General features: G+C 43.4%; 2 protein-coding genes across 6 annotated transcripts; one reads left to right on the top strand and one right to left on the bottom strand.

The window, feature by feature from the left end:
- Positions 1 to 1,933: 1,933 nt before the first annotated feature.
- On the bottom strand, positions 1,934 to 5,036 carry LOC111979830 (eukaryotic translation initiation factor 3 subunit F-like). The gene is made up of 8 exons (XM_024010549.1): positions 4,895 to 5,036; positions 4,453 to 4,523; positions 4,268 to 4,347; positions 3,930 to 4,067; positions 3,038 to 3,129; positions 2,738 to 2,874; positions 2,379 to 2,492; positions 1,934 to 2,112 (listed from the first exon to the last, which is right to left on the bottom strand). The coding sequence occupies exons 1-8, from the start codon at positions 5,004 to 5,006 to the stop codon at positions 2,035 to 2,037; spliced, it is 822 nt and encodes a 273-aa protein (XP_023866317.1). The 5' UTR covers positions 5,007 to 5,036; the 3' UTR covers positions 1,934 to 2,034.
- Positions 5,037 to 5,379: 343 nt separating this feature from the next.
- Positions 5,380 to 24,620, top strand: LOC111978852 (G protein-activated inward rectifier potassium channel 3-like). Of its 5 annotated transcripts, none has more exons than XM_024009087.2 (9): positions 5,380 to 5,540; positions 7,127 to 7,180; positions 7,476 to 7,880; positions 8,506 to 8,716; positions 9,367 to 9,568; positions 17,229 to 17,421; positions 21,769 to 21,966; positions 22,548 to 22,678; positions 23,233 to 24,620. In XM_024009087.2, the coding sequence occupies exons 3-9, from the start codon at positions 7,592 to 7,594 to the stop codon at positions 23,407 to 23,409; spliced, it is 1,401 nt and encodes a 466-aa protein (XP_023864855.1). In that variant the 5' UTR covers positions 5,380 to 5,540; positions 7,127 to 7,180; positions 7,476 to 7,591; the 3' UTR covers positions 23,410 to 24,620. The 5 variants fall into 5 exon arrangements, with proteins under 5 accessions (XP_023864855.1, XP_023864852.1, XP_023864853.1 ...); XM_024009085.2 differs by lacking the exon at positions 5,380 to 5,540 and adding an exon at positions 5,589 to 5,777; XM_024009084.2 differs by lacking the exon at positions 7,127 to 7,180.
- Positions 24,621 to 25,503: the final 883 nt, after the last annotated feature.

Below are 25,503 nucleotides of genomic sequence, written 5' to 3'. Positions count from 1 at the left end.
CGCACTACTTTTGACCACAGGCCCGATGGTCCCTGTTCAGAAGTAGTGCAGTGCATAGGTGCCATTTGGGTCGGGACACAGCCAGTGAGAGGTTGAAGTGTCCCCAGAAGTGATGCATTTTGCTCTCACAACCGGCACAGCTAAAGCGAAGCAAAGCAACAATCTCCCAAAATCTCAGATTCAAACAGAGACTTTCCTTACTTCATTCCACGAACAGAAGCATACATTTCCATTGCTCTTATAGCTTTGGCCTGGCAGGGTTCACACACATTGGCCTCTCATTATGAAATGTAAGTAGTGCCTGTGAATGCAAAATATGGGGTTGTGGAGCACACAGGGGACAAATAATAGAAACCAGACTACTGGCAGATGGGCAATATTCTTTTTAATGGAATTGGGATGAGAGCTCTTTTTGTGGCATTATCTAGAGCAGAGACTAAAAATCATTCATGGGTACATTATGAGTCCTCACTTGTGTGATGCTTCCACTACCCTAAAAGAGGGAAAATTGCAAAGACCCAGAGTTAGGCCCTACTGTCAGTAAGATTGACTTTAGAACTGCAATATKGTTTACCAAATAAGCTTTTTTGTGGGTTTCATGAGTCTGTGCTCAAGGCTTAATGAGACAGTGACCCAAGGATCCAAAATGGCACCCTTTTCCCTTTATAGTGCACTGCTTTTTACAAAGGCCCATAGAGTGCAATCTTGGATGCATACAGTATGTATAAGGAGTTTAAAGCCTTATGAAGACACATGGCCCTTGTATTCTTGTGTTAGTCCAGTTTCCTTTCAAAGCTCCACAAAAGGACAATCTCCATGGATAAATGCAGAACTCTTAGCTGTTCTGTATGTTACTTAGTGACCATAACTACACAACTCTACTGCTGCCGACTACCCTGACCCTCTATCCCCTTCAAGCTCCAACTAAGGACACATTCTAAATGGCACCCTATTTCCTAGAGCCATAGGGTTCTGGTCAACAGTAGTGCACAATACAGGGAATACGCTTGGCATTTTGGACACACTCAAACTTAGTGAAACCCACTTCCTCTCATCATAATACTGTAATAGTTTATTAGATAATGACAGCAGGGTTTGCGTGCCAGCTATTATAATACATTTTATTTGGCGGATGGCTTTCCGGGTACTCAAGGACATTTAAGAGGCTCAAAGTAATTTGTTAAACAGTATGTGATAATTATATTACTCTTTACAACAGAGCTGCATTGATCCCACTAGGATGAGAATGTAAACACTTGTTAAATGTATCCCTGTTGCCCCTCGATACTAACTGTATTCATGGTAACGATGGGGAAAGGACCGAACTGTTTGTGTACTTGACTAAACTGTTTTAAAATCAAGATTCAAAGAAATGATCTCAGTCAAAGGGAGAAATCTTACGTAAAAAGGTGGGTCTGAGGCATAAATATGATGTACATAAAATCAGACAGATACTAAAGATGACCATTATATCAAAATGTGCATCCCAAATAGTTACTGGGAATTCTGCAGACCCCTCTTTGACCATCTAGTCCTCAGAATTCATTGATCCTCTCCTCTGCCATATTCTGTCCTCTCCCTGACCATGACCCCCTGTTGCCTAGGAAACAGCGGGGACCTCACCATGCAAGGCAACAGGCCTGAGCTCTTTAGTGCCACCTTGCGGACAAGATAGATTTCATCCCAGGGACCGGTGAAGTGGCAACTAAATCGGAATACAGTATTGAGCCATATTTGTATCTCTTGTGACAACACCCATAGGGCGAAATAGAATTCACTCAAGCAAATGTATCTGACCTCACTTTTTCCAGAAATTAAAATGATGCTACAACTACGCATGCATTGTCCTATTCAGGACATTGTGGAATTTGTAAATAAATTGTCTTAGTTAGAAGACATTACCTAAGTTATAAAAGCAACCATAGCAATTAGGTACTGTTATAACACCTTTATTAATTTGAGTTTAAGAACATACACAAAAAATTAAATACAACTCCAAAAAAAGAAAAGTAAACAACCCCAATCCTTCAATGCTCAGAGTACCACGATTTTTTCGTTCAAGGCGATCTGTGCTTGAGTCAGATTCGATAGATAGGTCACCATCAACAGGTCCTGCAAATAGTAAAAGGTATACATTCACACAAACGTCATGAGGACAAGGGACAAACACAGTATGTACTAGAGCTGTTCAACTGAATAAATTCTAAGTACGTACCGAGTGTCTCAGAGTAAGATTGCTGATTTAAGAACAGCTCCACACAGTCCATGTGATCGTATCCATTCATTGTGATCTAAAAGCCTAAACTGATGCTAAATCAGCATTCCTACTCGGAGACACTTGATAAATACAGGCCCAAATCCAAAGGAGGCATACTCACGTTGATGTTGGAGTTGAGCATGGTCTCAAAGTCCTCTGCTGTGATCTTAGGAACTTTGTTGACCAGATCCATCAGGTAACGTCCAACACTGTTATCTGCTGTCTGTTTACCAGACTGAAACAGCCACAGAGAAAAAAGTGGTTCAGAAAACTAAGCTATGTAATCGTTGCTGTAAACACTACCCAGAGCCATCTATAACATATCATGCAACGGGCACACAGATCACTCCAATAGCAATGCAAACAGAGACTACTGACTGAGAACCCGAGCACTACGGGCCCTAGTCAAAAGTAGTGCACTACATAGGGAATAGGGTGCCATGTGGCATTGCCATTTATAGGCTCTGTGTATGTACTCACCAACACATCCTCTATGTAGGTCAGTACCGTGGCCAGCATGTCCTGAACCCGGCCAGCAGCCCCGCCAACTTGGCAGAGGTCAGAGGTCAGCCCATTGGTGGTGTTAGGAGCATCTCTCGTCCTCTCGAGAAGGTCAACTGGAATATAAAGACCATTATTTACCATTTATCAAGGAGTGTTACTTCCCCCCCCCCCCAATTAAACATATGACATAACAAATAAACAATGTCCAATAAAGGCACAAATTGGGACATAGAAAAGTTAAATGGATAGAAAACATGGCAAAGAGAACATTCTTACCGCCTATCCTCTCGGTGTCGTAATACTTGTATTTCACACTCAGRGGGGTGAACATCACACCGACTGTCTTTCCTAGCACACCCATCTGGGCACTGTCAGAGGAAACAAAGCAACGGAATAATAATGATTAATTTTAACGTATAAAGCAGGGATTCTCAAACTTTTTTGAGGCTAGGGACCTCCTTTGTGAAAGCAAATTCACCAGGAACCCCCTCAATCAGAACAACTTGAGTGATATAAAAATACATCATAAAGGAGTTTTACTATGACTTCGTGCAGCGCATTTTTTCCCCAAACTCATTTCCTGCAATTCTACACATCTTGTCACGGGCAGCGATGTTTTGTTGTTGCAGCTTTTAAAACTAATATCCAGCAATTCTACACATCTTACCATGAGGACAAGAGAAAACATTACAGTTTTAAAGCTTAAAATGGGGGAATATATTAATTATTGAGTTGAAAAATATATAATTGGTGGAGTACTGTGGATACCAATATCCTTGTGAGCCTCCCAGGCCCATGTTGCCCRGGGTTAAGAGCATAAAGTATTACATACAGTATGTTAAGAACTTATTGGATTTTATTAGACCCTCTAAATTTATTCCAGAGATCCTTGGCCAAAATTTGTTATATCTGTCGTGGACCTCCTGCGAACCTATGAGAACCTCTGTTATAGAACCACTTTTTAAGGAATCTCAAAGCGAGAGAAAAAAAAGCAAACTAACCAAACAGCAAATGCAAACGTAGCAAAAAACAAAAAACAAAGACGAGGGCAGGAAGTCAAGAGTTTAAGAAATCCTTTGCGTCAGCAATAGCTTCTCGGTGGACAAACAAGTAATGAGACAGAARTGCGACTGGTTGAAGTGAAAGGTTGCGAGGGGAAGTCACTGACCTGAGGTAGGCGCGGATGTTCATCTTCCCACTCTGCAGGGCGGTGTCCACTGTCAGGTGAATGGGGTTTGTGGCCTCTCGGCTGTAGTACTCATGGATCAACACAGAGTGCTCGGTGATCTCAAAGCCAGTGGCGTACCTGACGAAGGAGAATGGTTTCACTTTAGAGCAGAGTTTTATCTCCAGCATAGGCTTTTGGTCACAACACCACCTTTTTATTTTTTAGGGAATGTACCCATCCCATTAGATTGAATACATTACATCGGGTCATTCATTGTTAGTACTGGCATGAGACAAAAGCTTTACTGGATGGGAATAGGAAAACATTGGCCTACTCACCATCCGACGATGACCTCGCTGGGTGACACCCTCTTATGGAGCTCATACATGTTCTTGGCAAACTCCATGTCAACAGCAACCTGTCGCCGTCACAAAGACTACAGTGTCACTTCTGGTTTCACATGTGCCAACTTCACTMATTTCTACGTTACAGAGGTCGATAGGTGGCATCAGTTTCTACTCACCTCATCTTCAGACTCATTGTGGGGGACAGAGAAACAGTTGGTGACCTCAACAGAGTGTTTGTCAATGGTACCTTAGGAACACAAGAATGCAACAAGTTGTCATACTATTGTGCTTATGGGGACAAATAAGTTCAACTACTTCATGTAACCTATATTACTAACTAGCTAACAACGTTAACTAAAAACCATTCGTAGCGTAGATAAGCTAAAACGTTAGAATACTTGGTAAAGTCGTAAGTTAAACCAGAGCTTTGGTAGCTAGTTAAGTAGCTATGATTGTCAAGATGTGAGATTGACAAGCACCCAACGAAGTGATGCTAGCTAGCAACTAGCTAGCGAGACATACCGCTGTAGCTAGCAATTAGCTAGCGAGACATGCCGGATTCACTGCGCTTCGAATACATTTTCTTTACAGCTACTTTTCGGAGTAAATTTAAAGTACCAAGCAAGGTTCCGATCACACGACTCGCTCCCTCATTTCTCCGTTCGTATGAGTCACCGATGGAGGCGAGAACGACAGGGTGAATTTTCACCACAGGTCCGTACACCGACATCTTGAGAAATAAAATAAAATATTACGTTTACGGTAGTTTTATATGCAAGTATTGAAAGGTGCGTCACCTGCTGCATTGGAGGTCGCATTGCACACAGAGGCAACGCTATATTAAAAAAACACTTATAATTAAAGTAGTAGACTATAATACATGTGATTAACAATTAAATGCATCGGAAGACCAATTAATTTAGAAAATATTATCGATTCGTTTATTTTAAATGATGTTAGGCAATGTGGCTGTCCAGGAGAAAAACATTGTTTGTTTCACATGAAATTGATATGAATTAATTCACTCCAAAACGTCATCCTCCACAACACGAATACCCGTATGGCCTACTGCAAGCCTAATGAAGAATAGTGACGGTGATGACGACAGCATCCCCTCGACCGTCACGTCCATGATCTAACACCTGCACAACTTAAGTGATTCATACAACTCTATCGGACGCGGATCGGTGGTGCTGCTTGCACTGTCTGTACCCAATGACCTGTACAGACGAACTGCCACCATCTTAAACTCTTTGAAAACAAAGTAGGAAAATACAATAATATGCTATTTGTCAATACTAAAGGGCTTTTTCTATAATTAGCCCACAGTCGTTTGGTTGGGGTTGTCTTTGTTTACTGGTGAGAGAGGAGAGACTGAACTGATGCTTCGTCGAACACTCACCCGATCATCAGAGCTGATGGTAAACATAAAAAATGGGTAGGGTTGAACCTAAGCGGACGATCTCCGAGGCTCACTGTTGGACCATCGACTCATCTATCTGTAAGGTCCTTATAAATAAAGTGATGGGATAAAATATATTAGGAAAACCTTAAAGGTAGCGCTTTAGGCATCCATTTTAACATGAAACACGATGATTATTCATATTAGAATGACATTTGCCTGATTGCTGTTTTGTGTTCTTATAGCTATGTATTACAGAATACATTAAAAGTGACATTGTACATTTTCTGAGTAAGAATAGCCTTCTTACTCCGTTAAAATATTCCTGTAATTCATTGTGTCCCATAACAGACAGACAGACAGACAGACAGACATCTATGACACACACACACACACACACACACACACTCCCCATTATATTATTAGCTATTCCATAAATATAGATTATTAGACTAAAAGTAATGGGATGGGTTGAGTAGATAACGTTCAGTCAAGGACAGACATCCCAGTATGCAAAATGACGTTGAAAATACATATTTTCCAGACATAGAAGTTACGGTCATTTTAGGTTCTGAATGGAAGGTGAAAAAATGTATGTTGAAATAAGGTTCATTTTTGGTTCCGAATGAAAGTTTAAAAGGCGTAATTTACAGAAATTGAAAAAACTTATTTTTTGGTCATTGATTCTATGGCCAAATTTCAACTGCACACACATTCTCAATGAAGTAAACATTATAGCCCAATAAGAATGTTTAAATCCATGACGAAAGAGGAGCCAATTGAAGATTGTAACATAAAATATGAATTATTGCTCCCATTTGCCACATGCACATATGTTAGCTTATTCAAAAGCTTTAAAACTTGCCACGATTGTGTTCAAAGGAGTCTGACTTAACGAATAAACCAACAGACCACGGACTAACAACATTCTGAGTAACGGTTAACAAAAAAATATTGCTATGACTGTGATATGTTGTTAGTTCAATGCATTGACTGTAAGTCGCTCTGGAGTGTCTGCTGAATGACGAATATTATTGTAAAAACAGAAAAAATCTGTCCTAATCATAAACATCTAGTGTTTCACAAGTTTGCACAGTACAGTACGGCACAGTTCAGTACAGTAGAGCACAGTGCGGTACAGGAAAGTAGAGTTTTATCCAGTATAGTAGAGTACAGTACAGCAGGACAGTAGAGTTTAATTCAGTACAGTACAGTAGAGTTTAATTCAGTAGAGTATAGTACAGTACAGTTTAGTTCAGAAGAGTACATTTGACTAAAGTAGTGTACAATACAGCACATTATACCGTACTATACTCTACTATACTCTACTGTACTGAGCACAGTAGAGTAGACGTCTATGATTGGTTCATATTTTGTCCGGTGCGGATCAAAAAATCCACGTCCATGGACTTTTAACCGCACCAACAACAACAAAAACATTTTGAAAGAGACGGCTGGTCTGGACAGGACCAGAAAAAGATGCCCAAAAGACATCGGCGTTGGTCAGTACTTATGGTTTGGGTATTGAGGACAATTTAGTGAGGGGCATATTCTGTTCCCCAAATGGCACCCTGGTTACTATAGTGTGCACTACTTTTTACCCTGGCTCATAGGGAATAGGGTGCCATTTGGGATACAGTTCATCAGTATAGTGAAGGACATCAGTACTGCTCAACACTAGCCCCACAGTCCCCTTAGAAAAAATTTACTGAAAGCAGAGCACTTTAAATACCCCACTCTTCTATGATCTCACAATAATAATTTGAATCAATTTCCCCATCCTTGTTTTGTTTCCAGGACCTTGATGGACAGAACCCAATTAAACAGTCAATAACCATCGGACAGAGTCTGCCATAGGAATAAATCGAGGACCCAGGAACACGAACACACACACACACACACCATCATTCCTGATGGCGCTTGAGAACTCTGTTTTCACCTTGAGGCCAGAGTCCCTCTCTCTCCCCGTGGTGGAGAAAGGGAAGGTGCTGGTGGAAGAGGCTACCGAGGTGATGGTGTCCACCGGAGTGTTTCATGTGTCCGAGGAACTGGGCCATGTGGTTACGACAGATACCGCCCAGCCCTCCGCTAACAGATCGTGGAAGTCCAAGCTGGCAGAGAGGCAGGCAAATGCAGCATCTGATGAGTATGTTAAGAAGCTGCCTCGGGTGATGGAGAAGGAGAGGGGCAGATTTGGCTGGGGTGAGTAGTGGTGCTGTTAACTTTAAATGTGTCCCAAATGGCACCCTATTGGCATCCCATAGGGCTCTGGTCAAAAGTAGTGCACTATATAGGGAATACGGTGCCACAGTAGTCTGCAGATAGGGGGTTATTGACTATGCACYCTACTATTTTCTCTCCCTCCCCCCTCCACACTCACGCATTGCTTATTGGCAAAACATGTGTACTTTCTCCCTCCCTCTTCTCCTTCCACAGTTTCACCTCCTCCTCCAGCATCTCTTCCTCCTACTCCTGTGCAAAATGGCTGTTCCGTTGGTTTCTCCCTCAGTGATTTGGATATTCTCACAACAACCCCTCTGTCTTCCTATTACTAAGTCCCTTTAGTTCTGCTGTCGATATGTCAATGTAGTCTTTCTCATCTATCTGACTCACTCTCTCTCTCTCTCTCTCTCTCTCTCTCTCTCTCTCTCTCTCTCTCTCTGCTCTTACTCTCTCTCTCTCTCTCTCTCTCTCTCTCTCTCTCTCTCTCTCTCTCTCTCTCTCTCTCTCTCTCTCTCTCTCTCTCTCTCTCTCTCTCTTCTCCTCTCTCTCTCTCTCTCTCTCTCTCTCTCTCTCTCTCTCTCTCTCTCTCTCTCTCTCTCTCTAGCTAAGAGACGTAAGAGGCAGCGCTATGTGGAGAAGAATGGCAGATGTAACGTGTCGCATGGCAACATGAGGGAAACGTACCGTTATCTGACAGATATCTTCACCACCCTGGTGGACCTCAACTGGCGCTGCTCTCTCTTCGTCTTCGTTATGGCCTACGCCATCACCTGGCTCTTCTTTGGAGCCATCTGGTACCTGATAGCGTACCTCAGGTGAGAGAGACAGAAAGCAGGCACTCATACAGAGCATGACAGGGGACACTTGGCGTGCGTCCCAAATGACACCTTATTCCCTATTATCCGCTCAGTCCCATGTACTTTTTAGGATGGGTCCCAAATGGCACCCTATTCTCCATACACCCTATTCCCCTATGGGCCCTGATCAAAAGTAGGGCACTAGGGAGGAGGGTGCCATTTCAGACACATCCATGGTATCACTGTCTGGGAGAATCACTCTAGATCAGGGGTCCCCAATTACATTCAGCTGTGGGCCGATTTGTCTTTGAGCGGACGGTCTGGAGCCCGGAACATAGTTATAAATCATTTGTACACTGCAAATTGAGCGCAAGAATCCCAAACAGATATAGTATTTGACAAAAACAGTATAATTTCAAAACTTGATTACATTGGGATACAATCACATCTGTATGCATTGTGTACAGTCTTTTATGTCCAACAATGAAAATTATGAAAAATAATAAATACATTTTGCTCTGAAAACTATTATTATTATGTCATTTCTTCTCTGTAAAGCAAGTGGAAGTATATTAGTCAATGGATAGTTTTTTCACATCCTACATTTTTGTCGCCTCTTTGCTTCTCTCCCTCTTTCCCCTTCACTCTGCCTCCTGCCTCCCACCCAGAGGGGATCTAGATCATCTGGAGGATGAGACATGGACACCGTGCGTCAACAACGTGAACGGATTCATCTCGGCCTTCCTCTTCTCCATTGAGACAGAGACCACCATCGGTTACGGCTACCGTGTCATCACTGACCAGTGTCCAGTGGGCACCATGCTGCTCCTGCTCCAGGCCATACTGGGATCTATGGTCAACGCCTTCATGGTGAGACTCATNGGGATCTATGGTCAACGCCTTCATGGTGAGACTCATGGACTGCATCTCAAATGGCACCCTATTCCCTATATAGTGCTCTACATTTGACCAGAGCCCTATATAGTGCAATAATTTTGACCAGAGCCCTATGTAGTGCACTACTTTTGACCAGATCCCTGTATAGCAGTGGCTATTCGTGGATGACAAGGGAAGCCAGGCTTCCCCTCAAAACATTTGAGGAAAAAAAGAAACAATTATTTATGTATCGTTTCTCTTTGTTTCATGATTTTCCTTCAATTCACAAGAGGCTGAATGTATCTCATCGGATAAAGCATTTGAGCGAGCGAAACAGCGCCCTTCTGTCTCTGTATTTGTAGCCCATCTATTTGAAGCTGTCTGGTCAAAAAGAGTAGAACATTGTTGCTGGCCATTTTTTTWATTTCACCTTTATTTAACCAGGTAGGCCAGTTGAGAACAAGTTCTCGTTTACAACTGCGACCTGGCCAAGATAAAGCAAAGCAGTGTAACAACACAGAGTTACACATAAACAAACGTACAGTCAATAACACAATAGAAAAATCTATGTACAGTGTGTGCAAATGTCGAAGAGTAGGTAGGTAAGGCAATAAATAGGCCATAGAGGCGAAATAATTACAATTTAGCATTAACACTGGAGTGATAGATGTGCAGATGATGATGTGCAAGTAGAGATAATGGGGTGCAAAAGAGCAAGAGGGTAAATAACAATATGGGGATGAGGTAGTTGGGTGTGCTATTTACAGATTGGCTGTGTACAGGTACAGTGCTCGGTAAGCTGCTATGACAGCTGATGCTTGAAGTTAGAGAGGGAGAKATAAGACTCCAGCTTCAGTGATTTTTGCAATTCGTTCCAATCATTGGCAGCAGAGAACTGGAATGAAATGGGGCCAACGTAAGTGTTGGCTTTGGGGATGACCAGTGAAATATACCTGCTGGAGCTCGTGCTACGGGTGGGTGTTGCTATGGTGACCAGTGAGCTGAGGTAAGGCGGGGCTTTAGCTAGCATAGACTTATAGATGACCTGGAGCCAGTGGGTTTGGCGACGAATATGTAGTGATGGCCAGCCAACGAGAGCATACAGGTCGCAGTGGTGGGTAGTATATGGGGCTTTGGTGACAAAACGGATGGCACTGTGATAGACTACATCCAGTTTGCTGAGTAGAGTGTTGGAGGCTATTTTGTAAATTACATCGCCAACAGCAAGGATTGGTTGGATAGTCAGTTTTACGAGGGTATGTTTGGCAGCATGAGTGAAGGAGGCTTTGTTGCAAAATAGGAAGCAAATTCTAGATTTAATTTTGGATTGGAGATGCTTAATGTGAGTCTGGAAGGAGAGTTTACACTAACCAGACACCTAGGTATTTGTAGTTGTCCACATATTGTAAGTCAGAACCGTCCAGAGTAGTGATGCTAGTCGAGCGGGAGGGTATGGGCAGCAATCGGTTGAAGAGCATGCACTTAATTCTGCTTGCATTTAAAAGCAGTTGGAGGCCATGGAAAGAGTGTTGTATGGCATTGAAGCTTGTTTGGAGGTTTGTTATCACAGTGTCCAAAGAAGGACCAGATGTATACAGAATGGTGTCGTCTGCGTAGCGGTGGATCAGAGAATCACCAGCAGCAAGAGCGACATCATTGATATATACAGAGAAAAGAGTCGGCCCGAGAATTGAACCCTGTGACACCCCCATAGAGACTGCCAGAGGTACGGACAACAGGCCCTCCGATTTGACACACTGAACTTTATCTGAGAAGTAGTTGGTGAACCAGGCGAGGCAGTCATTTGAGAAGCCAAGGCTATTGAGTCAGCCGATAAGAATGCGGTGATTGACATAGTCGAAAGCCTTGGCCAGGTTGATGAAGACGGCTGCACAGTACTGTCTTTTATCAAACTTCCGGCGCCGAAAAGAGATGGCCGCCTCGCTTCGCGTTCCTTGGAAAATATGCAGTATTTTGTTTTTTTACGTGTTATTTCTTACATCGGTACCCCAGGTAATCTTAGGTTTCATTACATACAGTCGGGAGGAACTACTGAATATACGATTAACGTCAACTCATCATCGTTCCTACCAGAATATTGGACTTTCCCGAAACGGATCCAGTGTTTTGCCTTCCACCCAATACAATGGATCTGATCCCAGCCGGCGACCCTGTGCGACGCCGAAAAAGGGAAAACGAGGCGGTCTCGTGGTCAGGCTTCGGAGACGGGCACATCGCGCTCCACTCCCTAGCATACTACTCGCCAATGTCCAGTCTCTTGACAATAAGGTTGATGAAATCCGAAACACGGGTAGCATTCCAGAGAGACATCAGAGGATGCAACGTGCTCTGCTTCACGGAAAGATGGCTAACTCAAGGGACGGCTAACGGAGTCGTGGCAGCCAGCTGGTTTCTTCATGCATCGCGCCGACAGAAACAAACATCTTTCCGGTAAGAAGAGGGGCGGGGGGTATGCCTTATGATTAACGAGAAGTGGTGTGATCGATCATTAACAACACACAGGAACTCAAGTCATTCTGTTCACCTGATCTAGAACTCCTCACAATCAAATGTCGACCGCATTATCTACCAAGGGAATCTCTTCAATCATAATCACAGCCGTATATATTCCCCCCCAAGCAGACACATCGATGGCCCTGAAACGAACTTTATCTGACTCTTTGTTAAACTGGAAACCACACACCCTACCTGAGGCTGCATTCATCGTAGCTGGGGATTTTTAACAAGGCTAATCTAAAAACAAAACTCCCTAAATTCTATCAGCATATCGATTGTGCTACCAGGGCTGAAAAAACACTAGACCATTGTTATACTAATTTCCGCGACGCTTATAAGGCCCTCCCCCGCCCCCCTTTCGGAAAAGCTGACCACGACTCCATTTTGTTGATTCCAGCCTACAAACAGAAACTCAAACAACAAGCTCCCGCGCTCAGGTCTGTTCAACGCTGGTCCGACCAATCTGAATCCACGCTTCAAGACTGCTTCGATCACGCGGATTGGAATATGTTCCGCATCGTGTCCAACAACAATATTGACAAATATGCTGATTTGGTGAGCGAGTTCATTAGGAAGTGCAATGACGATGTCGTACCCACAGCAACGATAAAAACATTCCCAAACCAGAAACCGTGGATGACGGCAGCATTCGCGTGAAACTGAAAGCGCGAACCACTGCTTTTAACCAGGGCAAGGTGACCGGAAGCATGACCGAATACAAACAGTGTAGCTATTCTCTCCGCAAGGCAATCAAACAGGCTAAGTCTCAGTACAGAGACAAAATCGAGTCGCAATTCAACAGCTCAGACCAAGAGGTATGTGGCAGGGTCTACAGTCAATCACGGATTACAAAAAGAAAACCAGCCCCGTCGCGGACCAGGATGTCTTGCTCCCAGACAGGCTAAACAACTTTTTTGCCCGCTTTGAGGACAATACAGTGCCACTGACACGGCCCCCTACCAAAACCTGCGGGCTCTCCTTCACTGCAGCCGAGGTGAGTAAAACATTTAAACGTGTTAACCCTCGCAAGGCTGCAGGCCCAGACGGCATTTCCCAGCCGCGTCCTCAGAGCATGCGCAGACCAGCTGGCTGGTGTGTTTACGGACATATTCAATCAATCCTTATCCCAGTCTGCTGTTCCCACATGCTTCAAGAGGGCCACCATTGTTCCTGTTCCCAAGAAAGCTAAGGTAACTGAGCTAAACGACTACCGCCCCGTAGCACTCACTTCCATCATCATGAAGTGCTTTGAGAGACTAGTCAAGGACCATATCACCTCCACCCTACCGGAACCTGACCCACTCCAATTTGCTTACCGACCCAATAGGTCCACAGACGACGCAATCGCAACCACACTGCACACTGCCCTAACCCATCTGGACAAGAGGAATACCCATGTGAGAATGCTGTTCATCGATTACAGCTCAGCATTTAACACCATAGTACCCTCCAAACTCTCATCAAGCTCGAGACCCTGGGTCTCGACCCGCCCTGTGCAACTGGGTCCTGGACTTCCTGACGGGCCGCCCCCAGGTGGTGAGGGTAGGTACCAACATCTCCACCCCGCTGATCCTCAACACTGGGGCCCCACAAGGGTGCGTTCTGAGCCCTCTCCTGTACTCCCTGTTCACCCACGACTGCGTGGCCATGCACGCCTCCAACTCAATCATCAAGTTTGCGGATGCACTACAGTGGTAGGCTTGATTACCAACAACGACGAGACGGCCTACAGGGAGGAGGTGAGGGCCCTCGGAGTGTGGGGTCAGGAAAATAACCTCACACTCAACGTCAACAAAACAAAGGAGATGATTGTGGACTTCAGGAAACAGCAGAGGGAGCACCCCCCTATCCACATCGACGGGTCAGTAGTGGAGAAGGTGGAAAGTTTTAAGTTCCTCGGTGTACACATCACGGACAAACTGAATTGGTCCACCACCACAGACAGCGTTGTGAAGAAGGCGCAGCACGCCTCTTCAACCTCAGGAGGCTGAAGAAATTCGGCTTGTCACCAAAAGCACTCACAAACTTCTACAGATGCACAATCGAGAGCATCCTGTCGGGCTGTATCACCGCCTGGTACGGCAACTGCTCCGCCCACAACCGTAAGGCTCTCCAGAGGGTAGTGAGGTCTGCAGAACGCATCACCAGGGGCAAACTACCTGCCCTCCAGGACACCATACCACCCGATGTCACAGGAAGGCCATAAAGATCATCAAGGACAACAACCACCCAAGCCACTGCCTGTTCACCCCGCTATCATCCAGAAGGCGAGGTCAGTACAGGTGCATCAAAGCAGGGACCGAGAGACTGAAAAACAGCTTCTATCTCAAGGCCATCAGACTGTTAAACAGCCACCACTAACATTTAGCGGCCGCTGCCAACATACTGACTCAACTCCAGCCACTTTAAAAATGGGAATTGATGGAAATTATGTAAAAATGTACCACTAGCCACTTTAAACAATGCCACTTAATACAATGTTTTACATTACCTACATTACCCATCTCATATGTATATACTGTACTCTATATCATCTACTGCATCTTGCCATCTTTATGTAATACATGTACCACCTGCCACTTTAAACTATGCCACTTTATGTTTACATACCCTACAGTACTCATCTCATATGTATATACCGTACTCTATACCATCTACTGCATCTTGCCTATGCCGTTCTGTACCACCACTCATTCATATATCTTTATGTACATATTCTTTATCCCTTTACACTTGTGTGTGTAAGGTAGTAGTTGTGGAATTGTTAGGTTAGATTACTGTTGGTTATTACTGCATTGTCGGAACTAGAAGCACAAGCATTTCGCTACACTCGCATTAACATCTGCTAACCATGTGTATGTGACTAATAAAATTTGATTTGATTTGATTTGATTTGATGGCGGTTATGATATCGTTTAGGACCTTGAGCGTGGCTGAGGTGCACCTATGACCAGCTCAGAAACCAGATTGCATAGTGGAGAAGGTATGGTGGGATTCGAAATGGTCGGTGATCTGTCATTATAATTTTCAATCCCAATGACGATAACTAACAATTATTTTAAGCTTTGACCAATCCCCAAGGTTTGTAAGACCCTGGGTTTAATAATAATTAGGCAAAGACTCAGCTTATGCAAAAGGTCCGTACAGTTTATTCAGAGAACGTTCTGAAGTCCATAATACAAAGACATCCATTTTATAGTTCACTCCCTATTTACGCACATACATACACACAAACAGTAGATATCCTACGCACATACATACACACGAACAGTAGGTGAGTTGTATCCACTGTTTATCACTACCAAGCTGGCAGTTCCATTCCCCCCGAGATTAGAGGAACCTTGAAAGGACTCCCTGTTCTATCATACGTATCTCAGAGTTCTAGCCAGGTCGGGTCAAACACAGTTGAATTGTTCTCAGTATTTTCTTAGACACACACACACACACGTTTCTCTCCCTCACATGTCTCTACTAAACCTTATTGGACTTACGCTTAGTACTTTAATTATTCATTATACATGCTACATAAACTAATAATCACTAATAGTTAACGTTTCAGGGTGGAATTCTTTAATCATTACCTTTAAGCATATAAATTCCCTTATCATGATCTGTTTGTTAACTTGACTTTCGAAGATTTTAGAAAAGCAGAGCAGGATGGATATACTGTAGGTCTATAACAGTTTTGGTCTAGAGTGTCTCCCAATTTGAAGAGGGGGATGACCGCGGCAGCTTTCCAATCTTTGCAGATCTCAGACGATATGAAAGAGAGGTTGAATAGGCTAGTAATAGGGATTGCAACAATTTCGGTGGATAATTTTAGAAAGAGAGGGTCCAGATTGTCTAGCCCAGCTGATTTGTAGGGATCCAGATTTTGCAGCTCTTTCAGAACATCAGCTGTCTGGATTTGGGTGAAGGAGAAGCGGTGGGGCGGGCTTGGGCAAGTTTCTGCAGGGGGTGCTGAGATGTTGGCTGAGGTAGGGGTAGCCAGGTGGAAAGCATGACAGTGTGGTTTAAGCATTGTTGTGGACARAACATCCAATTTAGTTATTTTTCTATTTTAGAAAGTGTGACTTTGAGAGCGAAAACCTTAAATGTGAAAACCTGTGAACATCTGACTCAGTTGACAGCCTGTATTTCAATAGTAGGCCGCTATTAGCCTACAAAATCGGTGGAGGCTGTTGAGGGGAGGATGGCTCATAATAATGGCTGGAACTGCGCAAATGGAAACCATGTGTTTGACGTATTTGATACCATTCCACTTATTCTGCTCCAACCATTCCTCCCCAATTAAGGTGCCACCAACCTCCTGTTGCCTACTTGCACAGTATTGTTTGGGTTGGCCTGACTGTGAAAGACCAATATGGGATTTATCATTTTAGGTAATTCAGAGTATGTCACTATTTGTCATTTTTTKAATTTTTCACACAGGGCACCTTTCGGGGTTTTTGGGGTAAAATTTGAGAAGTATACCCACTTCTCCAGGCACCACTGCACCACTGCTCATAGTGTGGAAATATACACTGAGTGAACAGAACAGTAGAAACACCTTCATAATATTGAGTTGCACCCCCTTTTGCCCTCAGAACAGCCTCAATTCGTTGGGGCATGGACTACAAGCGGTCGAAGGCGTTCCACAGGGATGCTGGCCCATTTTGACTCCATTTTGACTCCACAGGTGTTTCAAGTTGACTGGATGTCCTTTGGGTGGTGGACCATTCTTGATACACACGGGAAACTGTGGAGCATGAAAAACACAGCAGCATTGCAGTTCTTTACGAACTCAAACCGGTGCGCCTGGCACCTACACCCATACGCCGTTCAAAGGCACTTAAAAATGTTGTCTTGTCCATTCACCTTCTGAATGGCACACGATACAATCCATGTCTCAATTGTCTCGAGGCTTAAAAATCCTTCTTTAACCTGTCTCCTCCCCTTCATCTACACTGATTGAAGAGGATTTAACAGGTGACATCAATAAGGGATCATAGCTTTCACCTGGATTCACCTGGTCCGTCCGTCTATGTTATGGAAAGAGCAGGTGCTCCTAATGTTTTGTACACTCAGTGTATATAAAACACAGGAAATCACTTTTTGACTGCACTGGGCCTAATCTTTTTCATCATCTTTTGATCAGGTGGGCTGTATGTTTGTGAAGATCTCTCAGCCCAATAAGCGTGCGGAGACCCTGGTTTTTTCTAAGAATGCAGTGATCTCTCTGAGAGATGACAAACTGTGTCTGATGTTCCGGGTGGGGGACCTGCGCAGCTCCCACATTGTTGGGGCCAACATGAGGGCCAAACTCATCAAGTCTAAACAGACTCAGGAAGGTGAGGCTAACATACCATCCATCGCCATACAAGGTCTGCATCCCAAATGGCACCATATTCCCTATATAGTGCACTACTTTTGGTCAAAAGGGGAATAGGGTACCATTTGGGATGCAGATATATATTTTCACATAATCTATTTCTGTATATTATGGAAGCATTCGGRAAGTATTCAGACCCCTTTACTTTTTCCATTTTGTTACGTTACAGCCTTCTTCTAAAATGTATTAAATTATATATTTTTCTCAWCATTCTACACACTATACCCCATAATGACAAAGCAAAAACAGGTTTTTAGAAATGTTTGAACATTTATTGAAATGAAAAAACCTTATTTATACCTTATTTATTTAAGTAAGTAAGTAAGTATTCAAACCCTTTGCTATAAGATTCAAAATTGAGCTCAGGTGCATCCTGTTTCCTTTGATCATCCTTGAGATGTTTCTACGATTTGATTGGAGTCCACCTGTGGTCAATTCAATTGATTGGACATGATTTGGAAAGGCACACACCTGTCTATATAAGGTCCCACAGTTGACAATGCATGTCAGAGCAAAAACCAAGCCATGAGGTCAAAGGAATTGTCCGTAGAGCTCCGAGACAGGATTGTGTCGAGGCACAGATCTGGGGAAGGGTACCAAAACATTTCTGCAGCATTGAAGGTCGCCTAGAACTCAGTGGCCTCCATCAATCTTAAATGGATGAATGAAGTTTGGAACCACAAAGACTCTTCCTAGAGCTGGTCGCCTGGCCAAACTGAGCAATCTGGGGTGAAGGGACTTTGTCAAGGAGGTGACCAAGAACCAGATGGTCACTCTGACAGAGCTCCAGAGTTCCTCTGTGGAGATGGGAGAACCTTCCAGAAGGACAACCGTCACTGCAGCACTCCACCAATCAGGCCTTTATGGTAGAGTGGCCAGGCGGAAGCCACTCCTCATTACAAGTCACATGACAGCCCACTTGGAGTTTGCCAAAAGGCACCTAAAGGACTCACAGACCATGAGAAACAAGATATTGAACTCTTTGCCAAGCGTCACATCTGCCAAGCGTCACATCTGGAGGAAACCTGGCACCATGAAGCATGGTGGTGGCAGCATCATTCTGTGTGGATGTTTTTCTAGTCAGGATCGAGAGAAAAATGAAACGGAGAAAAGTAAAGMGAGATCCTTGATGAAAATCTGCTCCAGAGCGCTCAGGACCTCAGACTGGGGCGAAGGTTAACCTTCCAACAGGACATCGACCCTAAGCACACAGCCAAGACAACGCAGGAATGGTTTCGGGACAAGACAGAGGAAATCTGCAGAGAAGAATGGGAGAAACTCCCCAAATACAGGTGTGCCAAGCTTGTAGCGTCATACTCAAGAAGACTCGAGGCTTTAATCGCTGCCAAAGGTGCTTCAACAAATTATTGAGTAAAGGGTTTGAATACTTATGTAAATGTGATATTTACATAAGTATTAGCAAAATTAGCAAAATGTTATAAAAACGTTTTTACAATCCTGTCTCGGAGCTCCACTGGGAATTCATTCGACCTCATGGTTTGGTTTTTGCTTTGACATGCACTGTCAACTTTGGGACCTTGTGCAGTGTTTTCTTTGTTTTCAACCTCGTGTTGCGTTTTGGGGTCACGACTAGTCGTAAACCTTGGCTGCAGCATGTTTTATACCCCAGGGTAGGAAGGGCGTTCCCAGACACGCTCTCTGGGTTCCCTGGGGCGTAGCTAGTTACGAGGCAAGGTATTATAAATTGCTATGGTCTCGTTTAGACAACTAAAATCCCAGTCTTATCGTCACCAAAACATTCTCTTTCATCTGGATATTTTCTACACAACATAAAGTATGTAAACATCACATACACATTATGAAAACTCTTCAAGTTAGAATGTTTTTGTTATAACGTCTTCATTTAACTTTTAATAACATAACAACATCGACTTTCATTTTCATATTCCATCTATCATTTTTACCACTATTTTGGCTAATGAAATATAACGTCCCGAAGTCCATTTATTGCATGTTACAGTTCTGAGGTAGATTCTCCATAAGGCCCAAACAGACATTCCAGTCCCAAACACTAAAGGACAAAGGATTCGTCTGCTGCTTTAAGATTTACAATGGGCGTGAGGTATCATAACCCCCCCCCAATCAATCAATCCCTCTATACCTCTCCCCTCTGCAGGAGGGAGAGAGATCTCTGTAGAACCGTGATCCGCTTTGTCATTATGGGGTATTTTGTGTAGATTGCTGAGTTTTTTAAATTTATTTAATCCATTTTAGAATAAGGCTGTAACCTAACAAAATGTGAAAAAAGTCAAAGGGTATGAATACTTTCTGAAGGCACTGATATATACTACCAGTCAAAAGTTTTAGAACACCTACTCATTCAAGGGTTTTTCTTTATTTTTACTATTTTCTACATTGTAGAATAATAATGATGATAGGTTTGGATTTATGAACTTTAAATCCTTTTTAATCATTAGTTGTAATAGAGAAATGAGGGGTGCTAAAACCATTAACCTCTGGTGTAGCCCCTCGGCTATCTGTAGGAGGAAGGTATATGGTGAGGGCTATTAAGCTTGGAATGTATTGAGCGTAGGGAAAGCGATCACATGTGGCAGGCATTGATAAGGGGAGTGAGCCATGGATTAGTGAGATCAGGTCGAGATCAGGTCAGTTCACGTTAAGGGAGAAATAAAAGTTTATGGCCCGTATCACTTCGTGTCCTGCCGAGCAGTAAAGATAAAATGTTTGTTCAGATGTGTAGGAGGAGACAGCCTAGGAGAAAGGGTTAAATATCACTGCTTGTGTGAAAAGGTTTTTGTCTAATGCAGCTGTATTGATCCTCTGGGAAGAATAAACTTGGTTTAAGCTTTCATAGTGTCCGTCGAGTTTTTACTCTGAGAATTAGAACCTAACAGTGAAGACATCAAAACTATGAAAAAGCACATATGGAATCATATAGTAACCAAAAAAGTGTTAAACAAATCAAAATGCATTTTGAGATTCTTCAAATAGCCACCTTTTCCCTTGATGACAGCTTCGCAAACTCTTGGCATTCTCTCAACCAGCTTCACGAGGAATGCTTTTCCAATAGTCTTGAAGGAGTTCCCACATACGCTGAGCACTTGTTGGCTGCTTTTCCTTCACTCTGCGGTCCAACTCATCCCAAACTCATCCCAAACGATCTCAATTTGGTGATTGTGGAGGCCAGGTCATCTGATGCAGCACTCCATCACTTTCCTTCTTGGTAAAAGCCTGGAGGTGTGTTTTGGGTCATTGTCCTGTTGAAAAACAAATTATAGTCCCACTAAGCGCAAACCAGATGGTATGGCTTATCGCTACAGAATTCTGTGGTAGCCATGCTGTTTAAGTGTGCCTTGAAATTCTAAATAAATCACTGACAGTGTCACCAGCAGTCAGGCGCAGAGAGCAAGGTAGTTCAAAACGTGGATCTTTATTCCAAGAACAGAGTAACTGTCACGCCAAACACAAGAGCGCATAAAATACCCAGTCCAACAAATAGGACGAAACTGTCCAGGAAAACAGAATCCACAATAATCCACACACCATGAACAGAAAAACAAGCCCGCACAAAAGCCGGCGGGCCTACCGGGTTTAAATAGTCCAAAACCCAAACAAGAAACAGGTGAAACTAATCAGACAAAACTAACTGAAACAGAAAAGGGGATCGGTGGCAGCTAGTAGGACGACGACCGCCGAGCGCCGCCCGAGCAGGAAGAGGCACCATCTTCGGCGGGATTTGTGACACTCCTCTATGCGTCACGATGGGAACCACACATGCGGAGATCATTCGTTGACGTACTCTGCGTCTGACATGGTGGTTGGAACCAAAAAATCTCCAATTTGGACTCATCAGACCAAAGGACAGATTTCCACCGGTCTAATGTCCTTTGCTCTTGTTTCTTGGCCCAAGCAAGTCTCTTCTTCTTATTGGTATCCTTTAGTAGTGGTTTCTTTGCAGAAAATCGTCCATGAAGGCCTGATTCAAGCAGTCTCCTCTGAACAGTTGATGTTGAGATGTGTCTGTTACTTGAACTCTTCTACAATGTAGAAAATAGTCAAATTTAATAAAAACCCTTGAATGAGTAGTTGTGTTCAAACTTTTTACTGGTAGAGTATATGCTCACTAAGGGCATATTTCCTGTGCACAGATTAATCCTAGTCCTGGACTGAAAACCTAGTCCTGAAGGTCTTATAACTCACTTCTCACCTGCTCTCTCGTGCTCCCCCTCTCCTCATCTCGCCCTGCCTCTCCATCTCTCCCCCTCCCCTTCACCCCTCTCCATCTCACCCCCTCTCGCCCTCTTCCTCCTCTCCCCCTCTCCAGGTGAGTTTATCCCTCTGGACCAGACAGACATCAGTGTGGGTTTTGAGACAGGGGACGACCGCCTGTTCCTGGTGTCTCCACTGGTCATCTCCCATGAGATTGACCACCACTCGCCCTTCTGGGACATGTCTCAAGGCCAGCTGGAGAAAGACGACTTCGAAATGGTCGTCATCCTGGAGGGAATGGTGGAGGCCACAGGTTAGTCCATGGCTGCGTCTCAAATGTCACCCTATTCAATATATAGTGCACAACTTTTGACCAGGGCCCAAAGGCAGTAGGGCCGTCATCCTGGAAAGAATGGTGGAGGCTATTGGTTAGTCAATATCCTGAATCACAAATGGCAAACTATTAAAAAAACAAGTGTAAAAACCGCACACTAGAAAAGACAGGCAACCGACTTCACTTCATTTGTTTTTCATTTGCAGTGAATCAACGGACCACACATTTCGTGTACAGCTTCTTCAAGTTCACATACGCACACCATATTTATTCACAGTTTGTATACTATTTGGACTATGCCTCTGCCTGTTCTCATGATCTGTTATGAGACTGTTGTATAGTGTGGTGCACACACAGAGATCCTGCACACACACACACACACACACACACAGTGAATTATATGATACCTATGGGTGCACCATGCTTTGAAAGTGGAAGTGACTTCACCGCCCACTGAGAAAAGATTTGCTTAGTCATCATAGTAGCTGTAGGTGAGCTGCCAGGGAAGGTTAATACAGTATGTGTTCTCACTATATGTGTGTGTGTGTTGGCACCCCCAGGTATGACGTGCCAGGCGCGGAGCTCTTACCTGGCAGATGAGGTCCAGTGGGGTCACAGGTTCAGCCCTATGATGTCACTGGCCGACGGGTTCTTTGACATCGACTATGGCGCCTTCCATCAAACCTTTGAGGTAAGAACACACAAACACACAACACTCCAGAAAGAGGAAGGGCTGAAAGCAGCCAGGGCCGCGGTGTGTTGGGGCTCCCGAGTGGTGCAGCGGTCTAAGGCACTGCATCTCAGTGCACGAGGCGTCACTACAGTCCCTGATTCGTATCCAGGCTGAATCACATATGGCCGTGATTGGGAGTTCCATAGGGCGGCGCACAATTGGCCCAGCRTCGTCCGTGTTTGGCCGGGATAGGCCATCATTGTTAATAAGAATTTATTCTTAACTGACTTGCCTAGTTAAATAAAGGTTAAATAAATAAATAAAAGTCTTAGCAATCACATGCTGGATGTCGGTGGCGATTCAACATGTGGATATAAACAGCTGCTTTTAATCATGTACCTGGCTATGTGCATCACTACCACTGGAACAAAACAACACAGTTTAACCGTTTCCCCCTACTGGTGTGTTTCCTCTTTTACTCTTGTCGTGTCACAAATGTTTTTACCCTGATTTTGAAAGTCTTCTTTCAAGTTGTGTCTGATAACTGCAGCTCATACCTCTTCTTCCCTTAGGTGGACACTCCCTCCTGCTCAGCGCACGAACTCTCATTGACGGCGGCCCGATTGGAGGCTCATCTGTATTGGTCAATCTCCAGTAAACTGGATGAAGAGAAATGGGAGGGATCTTCTCTGACCAACCAATCAGGAAAGCAGCTAGACAATGGGAAAGGAGGGGTCGTTGATCACTAGAATACAAGAGCAGTCAGGACCAGGAGGGTTGAATGGTTGTCACCACCGACCAGTCAGAATCAGAGGCCTAAAGTAGATCTGATAGAGTTCCAAAATGGCACCCTATCCCCTATACAGTGCACTACTTTTGACCAAAGCCCTGTACTATATAGGGAATAGGCTGCCATTTGGGACATACTTTCAATCAATGTCATGACAGGAGGACCCACAACTACAGTACTGTAAATTACTTTTAGCTAATGTATAGTATACAGCCATAGAACATTTGTTCCCAAGGGAGAGATGGGTGGTTTAAAAAGGCTCATTGCTACTTCATTGCTTTGTTTAATAACACTGACTAGAAATGACAAATTATATCAATTACATTTTCTCTTTATGATATTTCATTCTTACCACGAGCGTCTGTGCTATACTAGAATTATATTCTATCTTCTATTGTTATTGCTCTAATCACCTCTGGCAACATACATGATATTAATTAATACACTGTTATTTCAAAGAATGAAGTATTGACAATTCTTAGTCAGGAAAGAGGATGTTCAGCCAGGTAAGATACTGAAATGTTCAGAGACATAGAAAGAGCAGCTTGTTTTGGAACACTCTGGAACGTTCAGAGACAGAAAGAGAAGCATGTCATGTATTGGCTGAATGGGAGAGTCAATGTTTAAAAAGGAAATCTGTATTACAGATAATGGGATAGAGTGTGATAGAAGAGACCATGTATGTTTTTCACTTTAATGTGTATAGAGGATATAAAGGAATAGATTGAAATGGTATCTCTAAATCTTTATCTAAAAAACAAAACAAGGATTGTTTTAAAATATATATAGAAGTGTACATTAAGAATGGATGACATTAAAACAACCTCTGTTTTGTGACTCATTTAGATGTAAAATCATTTCTGTGTTCACTTAAAATGTTCACATCACAAGTACTGTAGCTTATCACTGACCCCATCCCAATAGGGTGAGTAGTGGAAGTATTCATCCAACAAGCTTTGAGATAAAACCAAGCATTTGCTCTCTTGGGAATGTTTCAGTGCGCTTTCACATAGAATATAAGTAGCACAATGAAATATCTTCTTTCGATAGCCTCATAGGATGTAAACACACCAATGTCCTGCTCAGCTCAGCCCAACCTCCTGCTTCTGCTGCTGTGTACATATGTGAGTGTTTTTAATATTGAATTCTATAAGAATTAATAAACTGTATTCCACACAAACTTTCTTCATCTTTGCCCCTCACTTTTATCAATGTGGTCTTTATTGTACTTTTTCACTGTTAATCCTTTGGGGTATACCGTTTCACTGAACAATTTCACTTCTGTCAATCCATTTGTCCAACAATTTGTTTTGTGTGAGACAATCTGGGTTAGAGTCTATTGGCAATACTTGACAAATCAAAAGTTGCCAGTTCCCTCAATGTGGCACAGAATCTGTGAGAAGAGACTAGTGTACCAGTTCACCAATCCCTAGGATGAAGTCCCTATCTTGTCCTCACGATGGAACTGAAGAGCTCAGGCCTGTTGGCTGGCACAATGAGGGGTCCCCGCTGTTTCCTAGGCAACAGGGTCATGCTCAGGGAGAAGGTCATCACTAGTTACCACAGCCACAAAGTCAGATTTATGTCAAAACCCCACCTATTTGTACAATTTCTATTCTTAAAATGTGATTTGAAAACTAACCCTAACCACACTGCTAACCTTATGACTAACCTTAAATTAAGTCCAAAAAGTTCATTTTTGTTTTCATCAATTTTTATGATATAGCCAATTTTGACATTGTGGCTGTAGTAGCAAGTGACAACCCAGTGAGAGAGAAGAACATGGGAGAGGAGAGGATGAATTCTGAGGACCAGAGAGTCAAATGAATTCTGAGAACCAGAGGGTCAAAGAGAGGTGTGCTGAATTCCTAAGCACTCCTGTATATCTGAAAATAATAAGTTTAACAAATACGGTATTTGSTTCACCTCGTGGATTTCACCTATCCTGTCATTTCATATCTGAGTACGAGTGCCTGACATGTTCTGTTGTTGTTTTACTCATATAATTAGAACGTAATAGTATCGTTCTATGGTTCTCGCCACTCCCACTCGT

This window comes from Salvelinus sp. IW2-2015, linkage group LG19 (genome assembly GCF_002910315.2).
Source record: "Salvelinus sp. IW2-2015 linkage group LG19, ASM291031v2, whole genome shotgun sequence".
Taxonomy (NCBI): Eukaryota; Metazoa; Chordata; class Actinopteri; order Salmoniformes; family Salmonidae; genus Salvelinus; species Salvelinus sp. IW2-2015.
The sequence above is the reverse complement of the archived record's forward strand: the minus strand, read 5'-3'. Positions and strand labels throughout refer to the sequence as shown.